This window comes from Anomalospiza imberbis, chromosome 9 (assembly GCF_031753505.1).
Source record: "Anomalospiza imberbis isolate Cuckoo-Finch-1a 21T00152 chromosome 9, ASM3175350v1, whole genome shotgun sequence".
Lineage (NCBI taxonomy): Eukaryota > Metazoa > Chordata > Aves > Passeriformes > Viduidae > Anomalospiza > Anomalospiza imberbis.
In genome coordinates this window covers 1649964-1666256 of record NC_089689.1, presented here as the reverse complement: position 1 = coordinate 1666256, position 16293 = coordinate 1649964, and the positions used below count along the sequence as shown (strand labels likewise).

At 39.2% G+C, this 16293-nt stretch overlaps 1 protein-coding gene across 4 annotated transcripts in view; it reads left to right on the top strand.

Moving 5' to 3' along the window:
* SUCO (SUN domain containing ossification factor) overlaps positions 1 to 16293 on the top strand; it is a 38642-nt gene that overhangs the window by 8713 nt on the left and 13636 nt on the right. The window contains exons 2-13 of one of the 4 annotated variants that reach the window (XM_068199298.1): positions 2405 to 2513; positions 4816 to 4917; positions 6186 to 6331; positions 9518 to 9658; positions 9833 to 9983; positions 10934 to 11054; positions 11287 to 11411; positions 11873 to 11940; positions 12615 to 12722; positions 13672 to 13777; positions 15685 to 15705; positions 15937 to 15992. In XM_068199298.1, the coding sequence (XP_068055399.1) occupies positions 2405 to 2513; positions 4816 to 4917; positions 6186 to 6331; positions 9518 to 9658; positions 9833 to 9983; positions 10934 to 11054; positions 11287 to 11411; positions 11873 to 11940; positions 12615 to 12722; positions 13672 to 13777; positions 15685 to 15705; positions 15937 to 15992 (1254 nt within the window). Of the gene's footprint in view, positions 1 to 2404; positions 2514 to 4815; positions 4918 to 6158; positions 6332 to 9517; positions 9659 to 9832; positions 9984 to 10933; positions 11055 to 11286; positions 11412 to 11872; positions 11941 to 12614; positions 12723 to 13671; positions 13778 to 15684; positions 15706 to 15936; positions 15993 to 16293 lie in introns of those variants that run through there. The other 3 variants (XM_068199294.1, XM_068199297.1, XM_068199296.1) reach the window with 3 other exon arrangements.

Genomic DNA, 16293 nt, shown 5'->3' with positions numbered 1-16293 from the left:
GGTCTGTGTTCTGAGTCTGTCGGAGTTCCCTGGCAGTAGTTGAGTGATGCATCCTGTGGGCTGCATGCTCTGCTGCAGGAGGGATCAGGTTGTCCTGTGGGTGCATGCACACACACAGAATGTGTTCTCAGTCCCCTCCCTAGCTTGGAGGGCTTTTGGGAGACTTGAGGCATCATGTTGGAGTTGGGGAGTAGACCAAGAAGAATTTTGGAAAATAAGTAAGAAAGACATTGGACACAGGTCCTGTCAGAGTAGCTTAAATCTGAGCTGTCAATCTGCATTCTTCTAAAATCTGTGTTTCTGACCTGATAAAGCCTGATTTCTTGCATGAAATCTCTCAATAGATTAAGGCAAGAAGTATATGCCTTCTGTGCTTTTAGTGCTAAAGCAGTTATTCATGCATTTGTGAGGGTAGACCTTGCGTTTTAAAATGCCATTTCACAGCCTTTGAAATCTTTCCTTTTCTGCCCCCAAGGAGTTACTGCTGTTCTCTGCAGCTCACCCGAGGTGCCCCCCAGAGTGGAAGTGAAATGGGAAACAAATGCCTGTGCCTGTGTAATGAAGGAGTGGGATGATGTTCTGTAATATTTGATGTTTCTGGTGTATTTTTATGAAGAACCAGGGAGTCCTTATATCTCAAAAGAGAGGTACTGGAGTTTAAGAGCATGAGAATTTCACAGTGAAATGATTGGAACCCCTTTTCAGAAATATAAATGGCTCAAAGTATTTGCATAACTAATTTTTCCAAGTGAAAGCTAGGTAATAAGGCCATAGAAACCCGGTAACATTTCATTCATGCTCTGAAATGAGCCTCCTGTGCATAGGGTAGGACAGAGGTTTGGTGGAAAACTCAATACAAACAGGTAACACATGATGGGATGGGAGTTTAAGATGTGTGAGAAGCTTTTGCCTAATTCTTAACTGAGATGTGAGACTTTGTACCTGCTACAATATGTGCTTATTACTATTTTCATACCTTACATTCAGTTCTTTATTTTCCACTAACTGCAGCTGCTTCTGCCTGACTTCAAGGCTTTCATTTAGTACAGAGGAAAGATGCTACCTCAAAAAGAAGAGAAATTATTGAGGTGCTTTGGGGCTGAGACAGAGGTGGAGCACCTTACTTGCTCATCTCCATAATAATATTTCAGATCTCTCAAGTTCCTTGTGCACTGTCTCTTCTGTGGAGAGAGCCACTGAAAAAAAAATATATATAGATACATGAAACTTAAAATGTTAGAACTTGTCTTTGGTCCGTTGTTTCATGGGTTCCTTCTTAGTGGAGGAGTCTACACTGCATAGACTTCCCAATAAAGTTGATATTCAAGTCTGAAGACAGCTGGTAATTCAAATTCCAAGCATAGTCATCCCAGTTGTGTAAGTGAATAATGAGCTCCTAATAATCTTACTGTTATGATTAATGTTAAGGCTGTTTCATTTCTCAGAACTACTGTCAGAAGGTTGCTGTATGCAGATTTTTCTGTGCCGTAGACCTGTCTCTCCTCTGAGAAGAAGGTGGCTCTTGTTTTCAGGGTGCAGGGTGATGTTTGTGTTTGTTCACAGGAGGTCATTCCAATCGCCTGATTGTTATGGAAACAGCATTTCCTGAAGGGAAAATGTTTGCGTTGGAAGTGGTGGCTAGCTGGTGTTCCAGCATTGTTGAAGACTCCATAAAAGCTCAGTTTGCTTCATGTTCTGCTGGCCTTGGTTGAAATCAGCATGAAAACCTTTGGGCCTCCAAGCCTGATGGTTCACCGTAGATGCTCCCTAGGATGTGAAGGGACCATGTATGATAAGTACCTTCTGGTACAAGTGTTTGTAGAGGCTTTTCTGCAGAAATAAATCCAATTCTGCTGACAACTAAAGCTGTTGGAATAAAGTACAAAACAAATCTCATGGGAGGTTTTGCCTAGGGCTTTTTTTAGTGTACTTATTTTCTCTAATTTTCTTAAATGTGCTTGGTGATATTGACTATACAAAACCTTCTCAGGTAGGCTCTGTACAGGGGATTAAAGATATTTTGCTTTTTAGTCTGTGACTTAAGTTTTTGCTTAGTAATAATGATTGCTAAAAATATCTCACTGCTTTGTGAAAAAGGATGTTGATTCAAGTTGTTCCTAACTTGCTGTAACTTAGCTGATTTGTGTCAGCTTTCACTTTTTGATGTGGTGACACTCCAGGATCTGGTTTGATGATACTTTTTTCTTTTGGAAGTAGTAAATTTGTGGTGTTTTCTGTTGCTAACTACTTCTAGTGAATCCTCAAATGAGTTTTTTGAATGAGTATCCATGAACATGTATTTTTTAGATGCCTCATGGGAACAGCTGAAGAAGATTGAGGGAGACAATGCTGAGGGAACTCTAAAATTTCATTTTAAATAAAGCTTTTTGACTTTGTTTTATAGGCTTCCTGTTTGGAATGTCTTTTGTAAAGACACTCTCTCGTCAGCGGTGCAGTATGCTTCAGGTGATGCTTGTGCCCTGGCCAGTGAGGATGAAAATGTCCAGGAAAAGGTATGCTGGATACATCATGCTAATTACTCACTCTGACTAAATACTAAATTGTGAAATAAGATTCTTCATAGGATCTTCTTGGCCAGAATGTTTCATGTACTCAGTTGTTCTTTGAGCTGTGATATCTTCCCAAGTTTTTATTCTCCTTCATTTCTTGCAGTCATGCAACAATTCAGGTGGGTTGTTTGGGGCAAGAGAAGGAATGAATAGTAAAGCTACTGATGTGGTTTTTTTTGGGGGGGGGGGGTTTGTTTTGTTTTTTTTTTTTTTTTTTTTTTTTAATTTGGGGGCCAGATGTTAGAAGTGGGCATCAGGGAAAGTGTGTGTCTCTGTAGAGCCGCAGTAGGAGGTGATGGGCTGGGTAAGTCTAGGCCACATTATGCCACTTCATCTGTGCTGTATTAAAAACTGTGTACAGATGATTGTTACCCTAAAGAGAAGATTTAAGATTAATTGGTTCAAGTCAGTATTTATCACTTTGCATTCCTTCTGTTCAATAATAATTAAGAAGGCCAAAATGTGTTTCTGAAAGGTATAATGAATAAGCTGTGGTCCCTTTCATTTCTACTTTACTCAGCACTTTAGGTTAATTGAGTGTAATTGTCCCACCCTGATTAAGTCATGGCAAGTTTCTGCATCTTGCATTGCATAGTGAGTTCCCAAGCTGTTGAGTCAGAAAATCATGGCAATTTCATTCATTTATTTATTTACCCAGGTACAGAATCAGTCCTATTCTAAATGTGGGTAGTATTGATATGTTGGTTTTCCTATTTCCTGCAGCAATCTGTAGTAGTGTTAATCACAGTCCTCATTCCAAAAAAGCTTTTATATGCCACAATAAACTTGGGAAATGTGCGTGAAGCATTCTAGCTGGCTCAAGTGGAGAGCTGCCATAAAAAATCCCTTTAAACGGTGTAGGTATCTTAAGCATTGCACCAACTAGAGTAGCTCTGTTTTTTGACAGCTTGTGCAGCCAAATAGCATTCCTGTTCTTCTGGCTGCCTAAAAAGAAGCTCTGCTTGAATTTAATGTCTGATGCAATAACACTGGAAAGATTAAGTAAGCTTTGAGACTGGGAAGCCACTAGTAAATGATTCCCTACTCTGCAACATTCTTCCTTTCATTCTGTTAATGTGGATGCATAGGTAAGCAGATTTCTGAACTTAAACCCAAAGATGTGAAAACTAATGGTAGACTGTTGTTTTCACCCATTAAAGAAAATCTCTTGGGTGGATGAGAAATCCTAAGCAAGTGTCTGTTACTCCTAATTAGGCTGCTGGAGCTGTCCTGCTCCAGAGGAGGAGTTCTGCAGCCCTTGATCAGTTTGCCTTAGATCAGTTGTCTCTTCTGCCATTGATGCTATTTCATCTTAGGGGCTGGGATGTGAGCTAATAGTATTTGGGGGAAAATGTTGCTCAGTCGTCTCTAAGGTTTATCAGCTCAGATTTGTAGCTCCTGCACTTCAGTGGATGCTTAATTCCCTCAAATTAATATCATGTAGTGCTGTATAGCACAGCAGCCCATTTTGGGTCTGAACACTGGCACCTGAAGTATTTGGCCACAGGATTTTAGATAGCTCTTAGAAAACAAAATGGGTGTAAATTTCTTCCACATTTCTTGCTGTATTGTAAAGTATTGCTCAAAAACAGCTTGCATGTTTTGTAGTCATAACTTCAAAAAGTTTGAAGGGCAAGTGTAAATTCTTGCTAGTTTTAGTCTGGTGGGTTTAAAACTTTTTTCCCCTCAAGTGTTGATACTTTTATTTTGTGAATTCACTGCACTTGATGGTGAATTTTCAGCTGTAGAAGAAACGGTTTCTTTAAGAGGATCTGGTAGATTTGTGTAATTACTGTAGTTCTGCTGATAAGACTGCTACAACTGAAACGTGCCACGTGTTTTTTTTCTAATGGTTGTCTGATGCAAGTCAGCTTAGGATTTTCTTTTTCTCCTCTTTTGGGCAGCAGGGAGATAGGGGAGGGTTTGTTGACATAGGAAATCATCGTAGAATGAGGAGCTCTCCTTAGCAAACAAATGGAATGATTTTAGACAGTGCTAAAATGTTCATTTCAGGCAAGATTTAACTGAACCGTTTTAACTTGCTGTAGTCTTTGTGCAGTTGAGATTTTAAACATGGGTGGGCAATGAATTAATCTTCTTCAGAAGAAGATTAATGTAGCTTAGTTCCTTTATGTTTTGCTGGTGAAAGAAGTGCTGTTGTTCAGTGTGTCCCAGAGGTAGCTGCTCTGGCTGAGCATGGAAGTCCTGTGGCTGCAGACTGACTGTTTTACCTTCAATCTCCCAGGGGGAAGAGGCTGCTCCCAGCCTGGAGCCTGAGCCTGCAGACTCCAGCACACGGAGTTACTCTATGGAAGAGCTGCTCAATGACTTGACAAAATCTGACCAGGCAAGGCTTTTGTTTCATTCACTGTCTTCATACAGTCTTCAAATGCTTCTTGGATTTCAGTCTTTCATTTTGGTTATCTAAAGTTCATAGTAACCATCTCTCACATTTCATGTGTATGCTGGATTGCTGTCAGACTCATGTTTCCAGTAAAAGAGAGAATGTGTGAGCTAACAGACCTTGCATTTCCCATGTGCATAAATAATGAGTAATTTAGTATTTGGAAGTACTGACTAAAAACTTTCCAAGATAAATTAAAATTGGATGTTGTAGGTATGGATGTCTATTTATAAATAAAACAAAAAGTCTTTTGTCTGAGGTCTTTTATGTAGATCAGGCTTGGTGATTATGGCAGTCCATTTTAGCTTTGATCCCTCATGGCTTCTATCACTTTCATTTCCTTAGTTAAAATGGGAAAAGGGTTGTATCTCAGCTCTGTGCCATTGATACTGTTAAGGCAGTGCTTGGTGTTAAATGTTATAAACCAACTGTTAAAGATTATTTAATTGGTTACATATTTTTGTTTTGTAGATTACATGATACATAGGACAAACTTCAGAATATTCATTTCATGGTTTGGGTGTTAAAATCTGTTAAAACTTCCTGACCCCTTCATGTTTAGCGAGGTGACTTGCAGTAATGTAACTATTTACAAGAGACTTTTGTACAATAATATTTCCTTTTGCTGCAGGAGTTCATCTGACCTGTTTCAGTGGTTACATGCTCTTTCAGATTTACAAAGCCTTATTTTGAGTGTGCTTATAACAACTGAAGACCTAGAATAAATAATTCTCAAGACTACTAAACACTCAAAAGTGAAAAATGATTTATCTCTTTGTTCACTTATAGCATGGAATAGGCTTTAAATAATTTCAGACCTCCAGTGGAGTGATGAAATTAAAAGCCTTCTCTACAATTTAGGATGAAAACAGTAGATTTGATTGTAATGAAACATGCAAATAGAACTGTTCCTTTTGGTTGCTGCAATATTCAAGCTGCTTTTTTCATGGCAGTCTCTATAGGAATGCATCATTGAGGAAGCTGTTGCACAGGCCTGCTCCAATTGATATTTTTACATGATTATCGCAGACAACAGAAGAGTATTTCAGCTATCCCAGAGCAGCACAGAATGCCCCCTAGGTCTAGGAAGAAACAAAATGAATTTCTGACAGAAATCCAAACTGTTAGAACTCTACAGTAGATGTTATTGTGTGAATGTTTTTCTTACTCGGGTGTTGAAAAATGTATATTCACCTGGAATGTTTTTACAGACAACAGAAATAAGTGAAACAAGCCAGCCTGAAGTTGGGAGTCCACCTTCAGTAGATGTAAATGAAGCTTCCTCCAGCATAGTCCCAAGCACTGAAAACACTTCCAGTTCACCTACCTCAGAGATACCTCCAGTCTCACAGCCCAAGTAAGCGCTTGCAATTTTGTTCTTTTTGTGTTTGAGAGACTATCACTCACTCTGCTCTTGTTAAGATGTGTAGTAGGGATGAGATGGGATTGTTCCCCACAGTTGTTTTGCTGGTTTATGGTGTCAGTGCTCGTGGAGCGTGCCACCATTTCCTCAGTGTGTGAGTGAACAGTTGTGCACTTGCATGAGGTGGAATACCAATGCCATGATCAGTTTCTAAGCCTCTTCTTTGAAAAAAGCCAACATGCTTAGGTAATCTGTACTATAAAAGCCCTCAGGGCTTTACCATTAGGATTTCTGCCCTTCACAAATGTGCTTTCACATGTATGTCAGCAAGCATTGAGGCTGCTTCAGCAATGGCCTCTGCCTTCAGTTAAGGAAGAACTCTGCAGAATTTTATCTTGGGACTTAAAAACAGTCTCAAGTTCTGAGAAATAACAAATTCTCATATAAATGCAGTCGAGGCAGTTTAGTGCTTAGTAGTGTATTGCAGAGCTGCCTCTGCTGCAGGCAGCTTTCTGGAGTCCCTGTACTTCCTTTTGTTTCCCTTTTCTTGTGGGATGTTATCAAATGTGAACTGCAGTGTGGAAATTCATGTGTGCATCTTCCAAGGATTTCCCCAAAGTCCTGTTGGGGAAAGGGAAGTAATCTTGTTCTGACTGGTGATAAAGATGAAGTATTTTGTTGGATAAAAGTTGAACAGATTGAAAATGAAGTAGACTTGTCTTTGCTATTTTGGGTTTTTTAAGATTTCAGTTTTTCTGCTTTGCCAAATTTAATTTCTTTACCATAGAAAAGATACGGACATTTTGTTTGCTGGCTGATCTTGCCTAGTCTTCCAGGGCTAACACTTAAACACATTTTGGTACTTCATCAGTGTCTTTCATTGGAAGCCTTCCAAAATTTGTGGTTTTTATAAGGCAAAACTGGAATGTATCTTCAGCCTGTTCTTTTTATAGCTTTTTTTTGACTACTCCACTGATTTATTTGTGTAATGTGTTATAAGCTCTACTGTTGTCAGGTCCTAGAAGGAGACAGGATGTTACTTTCTTTGAAGCATTCAGCTTGGTGTCTGGTAATTGTTGGAAATTGTCTGGCTGTCACAGCTGAGGAGTACTGGAGTGGTGAACTCCGAAGACTTGAGCTGTGAAATGAATGAAAATAGAAACTTGGTTTGGAGCACCTGATGGATGAGTTCATGCTGGGCAGTGGTCTTGTGACACCAGTGCCATTTGCAGGAAGAAGGGGCAGACCTGGTGTAGCAGAGAAGCTAAGAAAATAATGTTTATCCATTATTTCAAACTGCACTTCAGCTCTCAGTAGTCATAGGTGGTCTCTTACTGAACAGATTAATATCCAAACTGGCTCTGCTCCAGCTCCATACTTAAACAAGATCTTTAAAAATACACAGTTGCATTTGTTATCTTCAGATATTTGTAACCTTTTTGCTGGTTTGGATGCTGATTCCTGATAGTGTAACAAAGTCCAGCTCTCTCAGGTGTTACTGATTTAATATTTCAGCAGAACTTTTTAGTCAAAACATTTTGAAAGGAATTTTATCCCAAGCAAGTTTTACTTTGTGGTGAATCCTTTTTAGAATAGCACCGAGTGTAACTTTTCTACCTAAGTCTAATCTGAGGAAAAATTACTGAAAAATAATCTGGGCTCTTTCTGTCTGGCGGTAAGGAATGTGCTGTGCAAAGTGAGCTTAATAATGCATTTTAGAAATTAAGGCAAATCAGGGTACTCAAAGGAGAGGGAGCACTACAGCTTTTAGACTCACCTTCTGCCAAAATTAGTTACTTGAGGCCAGTCAGGTACACCCTGAGAGCAAGGAATTTTTAAGTTCATTCTTGTCCCATATTTTATTCAGTTGATAATTATTCACATTGTCACCTACCCACTGAAATGGAGACTATGTGGAGCTTTTCAGTTTTGTGTAGTGGTCAGCTTTATTAAGTCAGTAAAGAGTTGCAGGCACAGCCAAACACTGTGCATCTCAGATGGAGGCATTTTGGGGCATACAGGGTAAATACTCTCTGTTTATAGCTAATAAATTCTTGTATTCATGATGTTTGTTAGATTTTGCTACATAGCAAAAAGTCTTGGAATACCTAGGAGTCTTTTGTTTTCTACCACAGGAAATTTATCATATGAAAGGTACTAAAATTGTCTCCCTGGGTTGTTTGCAGCTGCTTCTGTTGATAATTGTAGCAGTCAGGGAACCAAAAAGATCCCCTTTTAAGTTGCTGACGTGCTGTTTGTGTTTTGGCAGCTCTGTCATGATACTGGATTAACCTAGTTTGTGCTTCCATTAAAGAAAGCTTATGTGGAAATTCAGGAGGCAGAGTAAAGCTTTCCTTAGATCTGGCTGTAGGCTGGATCAGCATAGAAGTCATCCCTGTGCTGGAGAGGAGAGGACAGCCAGAAGTTAGCACCTGAAAGTTACTCTTTGTCCATCTTCTTCTCCCCACCCATTCCATCATTCCTGAAGAGCAGAGGGGAGGCTTTCTCTTGGGTTTGTGCCTCAGGATGTGTCTGAGGTGTGCTCAGCCTTTCTGGGAGAGAGAAGGTGAAGCAGGGGGCACATGAGCTGGTTTGGGCTGTTGGTACAGCTTGATAATGGTCTGCTGGGTTACCTGATTTTTATTACACCAGCAAAAAAGAAGAAATACATTAGTAGAAAGGAAGTCTGGCTGGTTCTGCTTTTCTCCCCCCTATTCTCCTCTAGTTTTAGCCAAGTTCTGTTCTGACTGCTTCCTCTGGACTTGAGAACATGAGGAGCTTTTAGTGAGGGAACTTGTTCTCACGTTATCTTCCTTTGTTGAAAGGGAAAAGAAAATTGCTGGCAGCCAGGTAACTATGAAGGTGTTGTTAGCTTGTAGTGATGCTGGGAAGAATTGTGCATTGCAGTGTTTGGTAAGATGTTAGATGAGAGTCCTGGGAGATGAGAAGCCTGTTTTGAGTTCCTTTCTGGCACAAACAGACTGGAAAAGGAAATTCTGTTCTTTCATGGGTATGGCTGAGAATGCACTTCCACAAGTACAGCATGCTTCATTCTTCCTTTCTTAATTATTTCTGTGAGACTGTTGCTTTATTAAAACTTTCACTTATCTTTGTGGTTGATTGTCAGGGTTCCTTGTATTATCAGAAGGCTAAAAAAGCATGTTGTTTGTTTCCCTTCAGTGCAATAGAGAATTCCCGTGCTGATATCCCTGTAGTCAGCTCTAGTGAAGCTGAGCAGTCAGAACCTGACTGTGATATTGGTGGGACACTTGAGGCTGACCCTCAGAGTGAGCCTTCCTCTTTTGTCAGTCCATCAGAGAGGTGAGTATCCAAGCAGGTTGTGCGTGACTCTGAACACTTCAAAGGGAGTTGTTCTCTTCTGTGCTGGCTTTGCAACAAACATTTGCATGTGCTTGCTTATCTGTGTACTTGTGTGTGTGTAATATTGCATGTGGCTGACTGTGTTACAGATCCTAATGCTCTTTAAACTTCCAGCCTTGCAGGCCAACATATAGAGAACATATCATCTTCACATGGCAAGGGAAAGAAGACTAAGTCGGAGTTTGAGTCCAAAGTTTCAGCAGCTGAAAAGGGGGCAGATGAGCAAAAATCTGCTCTTAATGCTTCGGAGAACTTAAAAAGGGAGGTAAGTTGGTATCCCCTCGGTGCACACAGGAGTAATGCCCTCTCTTTGGTTATTTCCACTGGTAAAATGTGTGGTGTGCATTTATTCTGTCCCAGAAGTATCACTTGGTCCTTGTTGCAGTGGGATATGTAGCTGGCCAGGCCTTCTGTGCTTAACTGTATGACTTTTTTAATGCTCTGGTTGTGAGGTACTTCCTAAAGCTTGTGTTTTTTTGATAAGACTCTTTTTACAATTAGAATGACTAAGGCTGGGGCAGTATCATTTTTTGCTGGTTTGGGATCATGTTTAAACTGTCACTTGGCAATTACCTCTAAAATGTTGTCTCAAAAATAACCTCTACACTTGCAATGTTTACCCAAAAATGTTCACTCATCTGTTGGTGTGCTGAGTATGTTTGTACAAAGGAGAAGTGAAGACATGAAATGGAATAATGCACAGTTGAGTTGACAAGGTTTTTGCTTCGTTAGGCAAGTCCAAAACATTATTTCTGAGATATTTGAAAAGGGTTCCTTTTAATGTTTAATCATTCTGCTGTTTTTGACGTGTTCAGAAATTCCAGGGAACCTTTGGGATTCTGTCATGAACAAGCACTGATGTTTAAAGATTTTTGCTACAGGGAAAGCTTTCTTCGTTAGGAAGAGGAAAAGCAAAAAATTGGGAAGAAAATACAGGTGTTGGAAAAGAAGGCTTACATTTAATTTAAAATGTATTAGCTTAGCCACAAAAATTGTCAGTGTTTCAGTGAAATAATCTGTAATTCTGAGAGAAAATCATCACATGTTTTTTCTGGCTTATAATCTTGCTTACATTGGCTCTAAGTTGTTAACATGGGTGCAAATGATGTGTCTGCCCTTGACTTGATCAGAGCATGCTTTGTTTTTTCAAGTTTATCTTTGTTTTTATTGTTGCTCCTGAAAAATATTCACAATCAGTGGGTCTTTCTTTTGCAGAAAGACTTTAAGAAGACAGGAGAAATTGACCCTACATCAGTAATAACTCCAAAGGACCCTGGAGATATTCCAACATTTGATGAATGGAAGAAGAAAGTCATGGAAGTGGAGAAAGAAAAGAGTAAGTTCAGGATTCATTAGTTTGGTCTAAATACAGAGCACTGTCATCTCTTCCTAGAGCTGAATAGCAGGACTGTCTCCATTTGGAATGCAGCCTGGAACTTCATTTTTCTGCTAGAACTGTGTAATTAATAGCCTTCATTATATAAAAGCAATGAGCAGAAGTACCCTGACACTGCAAATACTGCTTGTTTGTGTGGTTTGTTATAGTAGCAATATTTTCTTGTTCCTAGGTCAGTCAATGCACCCTTCTGCTGTTGGTGGGCAGCATTCCACTAAAAAGGTCCAGAAAAACAGGAATAACTACGCCTCTGTAGAGTGTGGTGCCAAAATTTTGGCAGCAAATCCAGAGGCAAAGGTAAGTATTTATTAATTATTAGTCTTCAGTTTTTAGTGTACTGTTAAGCAGCAAAATGCACTTAAAACTGAGCACTGGTTTGTGAAGTTATTCTGTGTATGGTTTTATTGGGATTTTGATTTATAAAAATAGGACATAAGCAATGTTTAGTGCTTTTTCAAAGTGGGATTGCTGTAGAACTTGATGTCTTTTTAAGTGAATTCAGAAAATGGGAGCAGAGTCTACTTCCTGCAGAAACTGAGCAACTGAACAGTGTTATATTAAAGAGCTCACCACAGTAAATAATCCATGATTGCCCCAAAGTATGGCCTATGTGTCATGGATAATTGTCTTGCTCAGAGTGTTGTTGATACTAGTCTACAAACCTAATTTCAAACTTAGTGTTGGAAAGAGGGTAAAAATCCTTGATGCTGTTGGTATCTACCATGCAATTTAAAATAGAAATTCTTTTCTTTCTGCAGAGCACTTCAGCTATTTTGATGGAAAATATGGACCTTTATATGCTCAATCCTTGCAGTACTAAAATCTGGTAAGTTGCTGAGGTTCACATTTGTGGCAGGAGTGATTACAGTGTTCCATTGCTGTGGGACTGACTTGACCTTGATGTGTTGCTCCTTGGAATGGGTGTGTGAGGAACTCTGACAGAATTAGCACAAGATGGATTATTATGTCTTCCATAGAAATCTACCTCTGGTATTGAGAAGTAATATTAAGGTGACATTTTTATTTATCTTAATATATCACTTTTTTGTATAATTATAATAAGACTAGAATTATAATAAGAATATAATAATAATTTTTGCATAATTATCTTATGGCAGATAAAGCACTTGAGCATTCAAATAAAGATTCTTGATTTCTTTCCCTGTCAAATAATTGTAGGACAGGTGAACAGAATTTACCATACATTAATTGGTACTTCAGGTGTGATTTAAATTGTTTGCTGTCCTTAGTTTTTAGTTCTGTGACTTGATGGCTTTGAGCACAAGATGGATGAAGCTCTTGTAGCTGCAGGTGCTACCTAGAGTTTTTAAAGTAGATGTTCAGAAAAACACCTAGACTTAGTGGTTCTTATGGTACAGCATTTTTGTAGTGTCCTCCTTACAGCCAGTGGAGGATGTGATAATGAGGGGAAGGACTGAAGATTGTAACTGCAGAAGGAAAAGTCTTTTCTTAAAAAAATATTTACTTTTTGTCTTTAAGGTTTGTTGTTGAGCTCTGTGAACCAGTGCAAGTAAAGCAGTTTGACATTGCAAATCATGAATTATTCTCTTCCACTCCTAAAGACTTTCTGGTGTCAATTAGTGACAGGTATGTTACCTAAACTTATCCTTCTGAATGAAAAAATGAAATAATTATTAGATGCAAGGCTTTATATGAAGCATGATCTCCATATGCTTATTATTATTATGCAAAGTGTAATGTAATGTGAAGTCACATGGTATTTCTTTGTGTATATGTCAGTTGCTAGCAGTTTTTTTTTTCCTTTTCCACCTTAAAAATTAAAAGAAAAAATTTGTTGAGGAGCAGAATTTACGCAGTAGATGGGTAGTGGGTGGCAGGTTATAAAATTCCTCAATAAAATGATCCTGCGTTTGTGGGCTCTCCCCTCCCTTGTCATTCAGACCATTTTCACGTGGTTTGAGCTGTCTTCAATGCTGAACTATGTCCAAACCCCCACAGATTATTCAAAAAGAAGAGAAGAGTAGCACACCATTGCAAAATGGGAAGGGGGTGAGAGTGCTACAGGTTGGCCAGATGGCTGCTTAAGCTGCTTTAGGGTGATTTAGGCAGTGCTGTGCCCTCACTGCTTTCTGGAGTGAGCAGATAATTCTGGGCTGAGTGAGCAGGCATTCAGAGGGCATCAGGAAAACTCCTTTTCTTCTTGGATGCCTAAAGCAGGTGGGGTTAGACTTGGAACACTTGTTCTCTTGTGCAGTTCTAGCTCTGCTCTGCTCAGTTTTCTACTGCCTGCTTACACTAATACAACCTGCCAGTGTTCTTCACTGTTCATCTGGGGGGGCTTCACTCTAGACTGCCTGAATTTCAGTGATTGGATAAGTCTGGGTTTTTGTGCTTCAAGGGCTTCCACATTGCTGTCATTGTGTGAGGGTCATGCTGAGGTTTTGGGTTGGGAGCATTGCTGCTACCTTGCAGCTGGAAAGAACAAAATGTATTTCTGTTCTGGAAACTCAGTTAAAATATCTGTAAACAGTGAGTTCCTGCATTTCATTACCTGACTCCACTGTTTCCTTTCTAGGTATCCAACAAACAAATGGATTAAATTAGGTACTTTCCATGCCAGAGATGAGAGGAATGTCCAGAGCTTTCCTCTGGATGAACAGATGTATGCAAAATATGTTAAGGTAACTCAATACTGCAAAAGCATCCATGCTCCTCAGGGAAGGAAGGGCTTGCTGGGTATCCTCTGTATGACAGCATCCCATGAAATGTGTTATCAAAGCCTGCTGTACCATTAATTGCCCTTGGTTAATTAGTGGCCCCAGCTGGGCTTGTCTGGGTACTAAATCCTTGTCACAGTTGTGACCTTATTACTTTGCTCACTTTGGTAATTGAGAGGATCTTGGGAAGCCCCTTGGGTCCAAGTACATACTTAGCTGATACCCGAATTAAAGAAAATCTAGACAAAGTTCTGTTCTATTTGACTTAACCAACTGTCCCCTGAATGTAAGATGAGAAGAATTTTGACCTATTTTCTTGGCTGTACCTGCTTTACATATATATACATATATCTGTATTTACATGTTAAGATATATATGTATATATACACACACTGCCCACTCAGTCTCTGGAGAAGAGATCAGAATATGCCTATTTCTTGAAATTTTTGTACCCTGCTGGGCTGTACAATTTAGTGAGTCTGAAAGTGTACGTGGTTGCATCTTGGTTCTCATGAAGAGACTCCAAGTGCAGTTTTCCAGTTATTCAACCATAACTCTGACTCAGGCACATTATTTATGCTCACTGCTACTAGAGCATTGCCATGATACCTCCACCTTCTGTCTTTACTCGGGAGACTCAAAGGGAAAAAAACTCCATAAATAATTAATGTGGTACTTGAACTTGGGTAAAAGCTTCTGTGAAAATATTGGGTTGTAGTGAAGGTTTCAGTTCAAATAAAATACAGACCTTTTAGGTCATTTTCAGTGATGTGTTATCTTCCAGTTACGGTATGGCCAAAAAAAAGAGATTAGTTTGTGCTCCTTAATTATACTTTGTGCTTTTATGAAAAAGTAGCAATGAATGATAATTGTCTAACTTCTTTACCTAGAAATTCTGCATGAGTCACAGAGCAGAGATTTCATGTATTTTTAATTCTGTTTTTCTGGCTGAATTAATTAATGCCTTAAGGTAGCTGCCATTGTCACTGAAGTTGCAGAATTCCTGTAGATACTGCAGCACTTAATCCCTTGGTGGATACAGTGCTCTGCCTTGAATAATGGCATGGTAAAATTTCCAAAGGTTTGTTCTCATAATGTTTTCACTTCATAGTGCAAAAAGTAAGCAAGTTCTGAATATGTCTGGTCTACAGAATGAGTCCAGAATATTTTCAGAAGTTAAATTTTTTGAAGTGGCTTACTGAATTTGTATCAAAAACAGTGGGATTTTTGTGGGACTATTTGTCTTGGTCTCACGTGCAGATTATTCCAGTCCTTCAGTGATAGTGTCTACATAGTGGTTTAATAAATACTTGCAAATTAATTCAATTAAATAAATACCAGTGTGTAGTCAAGGTTGCACTAGAAATACACAGATGTCTGAAGCTCCCAAGTCTGTCATCAGCTGCTCTATTTTTGCAGTTGTGCTTCTGTAAATGGATGTATTTTATAGTGAGTTGAAGCAGCAGCAGTACATATAGAATGCATGCTATGTGGGTTTGTTTTTCCTTTTGAGTCACTTTCTGTAGTCTATGTTCTTTAAGGGGAAAAAAACCACTTAGTTCATTTAACACACTTCAATATTCTGTCTGCAGTCATGCTGCCCTGAAAAATTGAATAACTTCAATTGCTTAATGAAACACTTGTTGCATGTTACCTTCAATCTGCAAGGTACAAGGGCTAAATGAAATCTTGCTACCCAAGGCAGATGAAGTTGTGTTACAATTTAATCCTTCCCAGCTTGTCCTCTTAGGCATTTTTAGTGCTAAATTAAACCCAGCAGGACTCTGTAGTTGCCTGTGGCATGTGTTCAGCCTTTGTACTGACATCTACTTTTTTTTTTGTTTTTTCTCCTTTCCTCTCTCTCGCTTCAGATGTTCATCAAGTACATAAAGGTTAGCAACTCTTCTTGTGGAGTGATGGATGCATGGGGCTGGGGGTGTTCTCTGCTGCGGCTCAGCTCTTTAATGCATGGCAAGAATAAATCTGGGCTTTTCTGCTGTGGGCAATCTGCAACTCCCTGGAGTGAACAAAACTTGCAATTTCAAGATTGAATGTTTATGTTAAGTGAACTTTTTGCTCTGTGGGTCTTTGGAGTTTTACTTTAAGTACCTTTTATTCTTCAGGTGGAGTTGATATCACACTTTGGATCAGAACATTTTTGTCCTTTAAGCCTTATAAGGTAATACTTTGTGTTTTGCTTAGTCTTTCTACCTCCTTGCAGTGAGGATTAGTCTGCAAATGGATTAAATTAGGTACTTTCCATGCCAGAGATGAGAGGAATGTCCAGAGCTTTCCTCTGGATGAACAGATGTATGCAAAATATGTTAAGGTAACTCAATACTGCAAAAGCATCCATGCTCCTCAGGGAAGGAAGGGCTTGCTGGGTATCCTCTGTATGGCAGAATCCCATGAAATGTGTTATTAGTGAGGATTAGTCTGCAAATGGATTAAATTAGGTACTTTCCATGCCAGAGATGAGA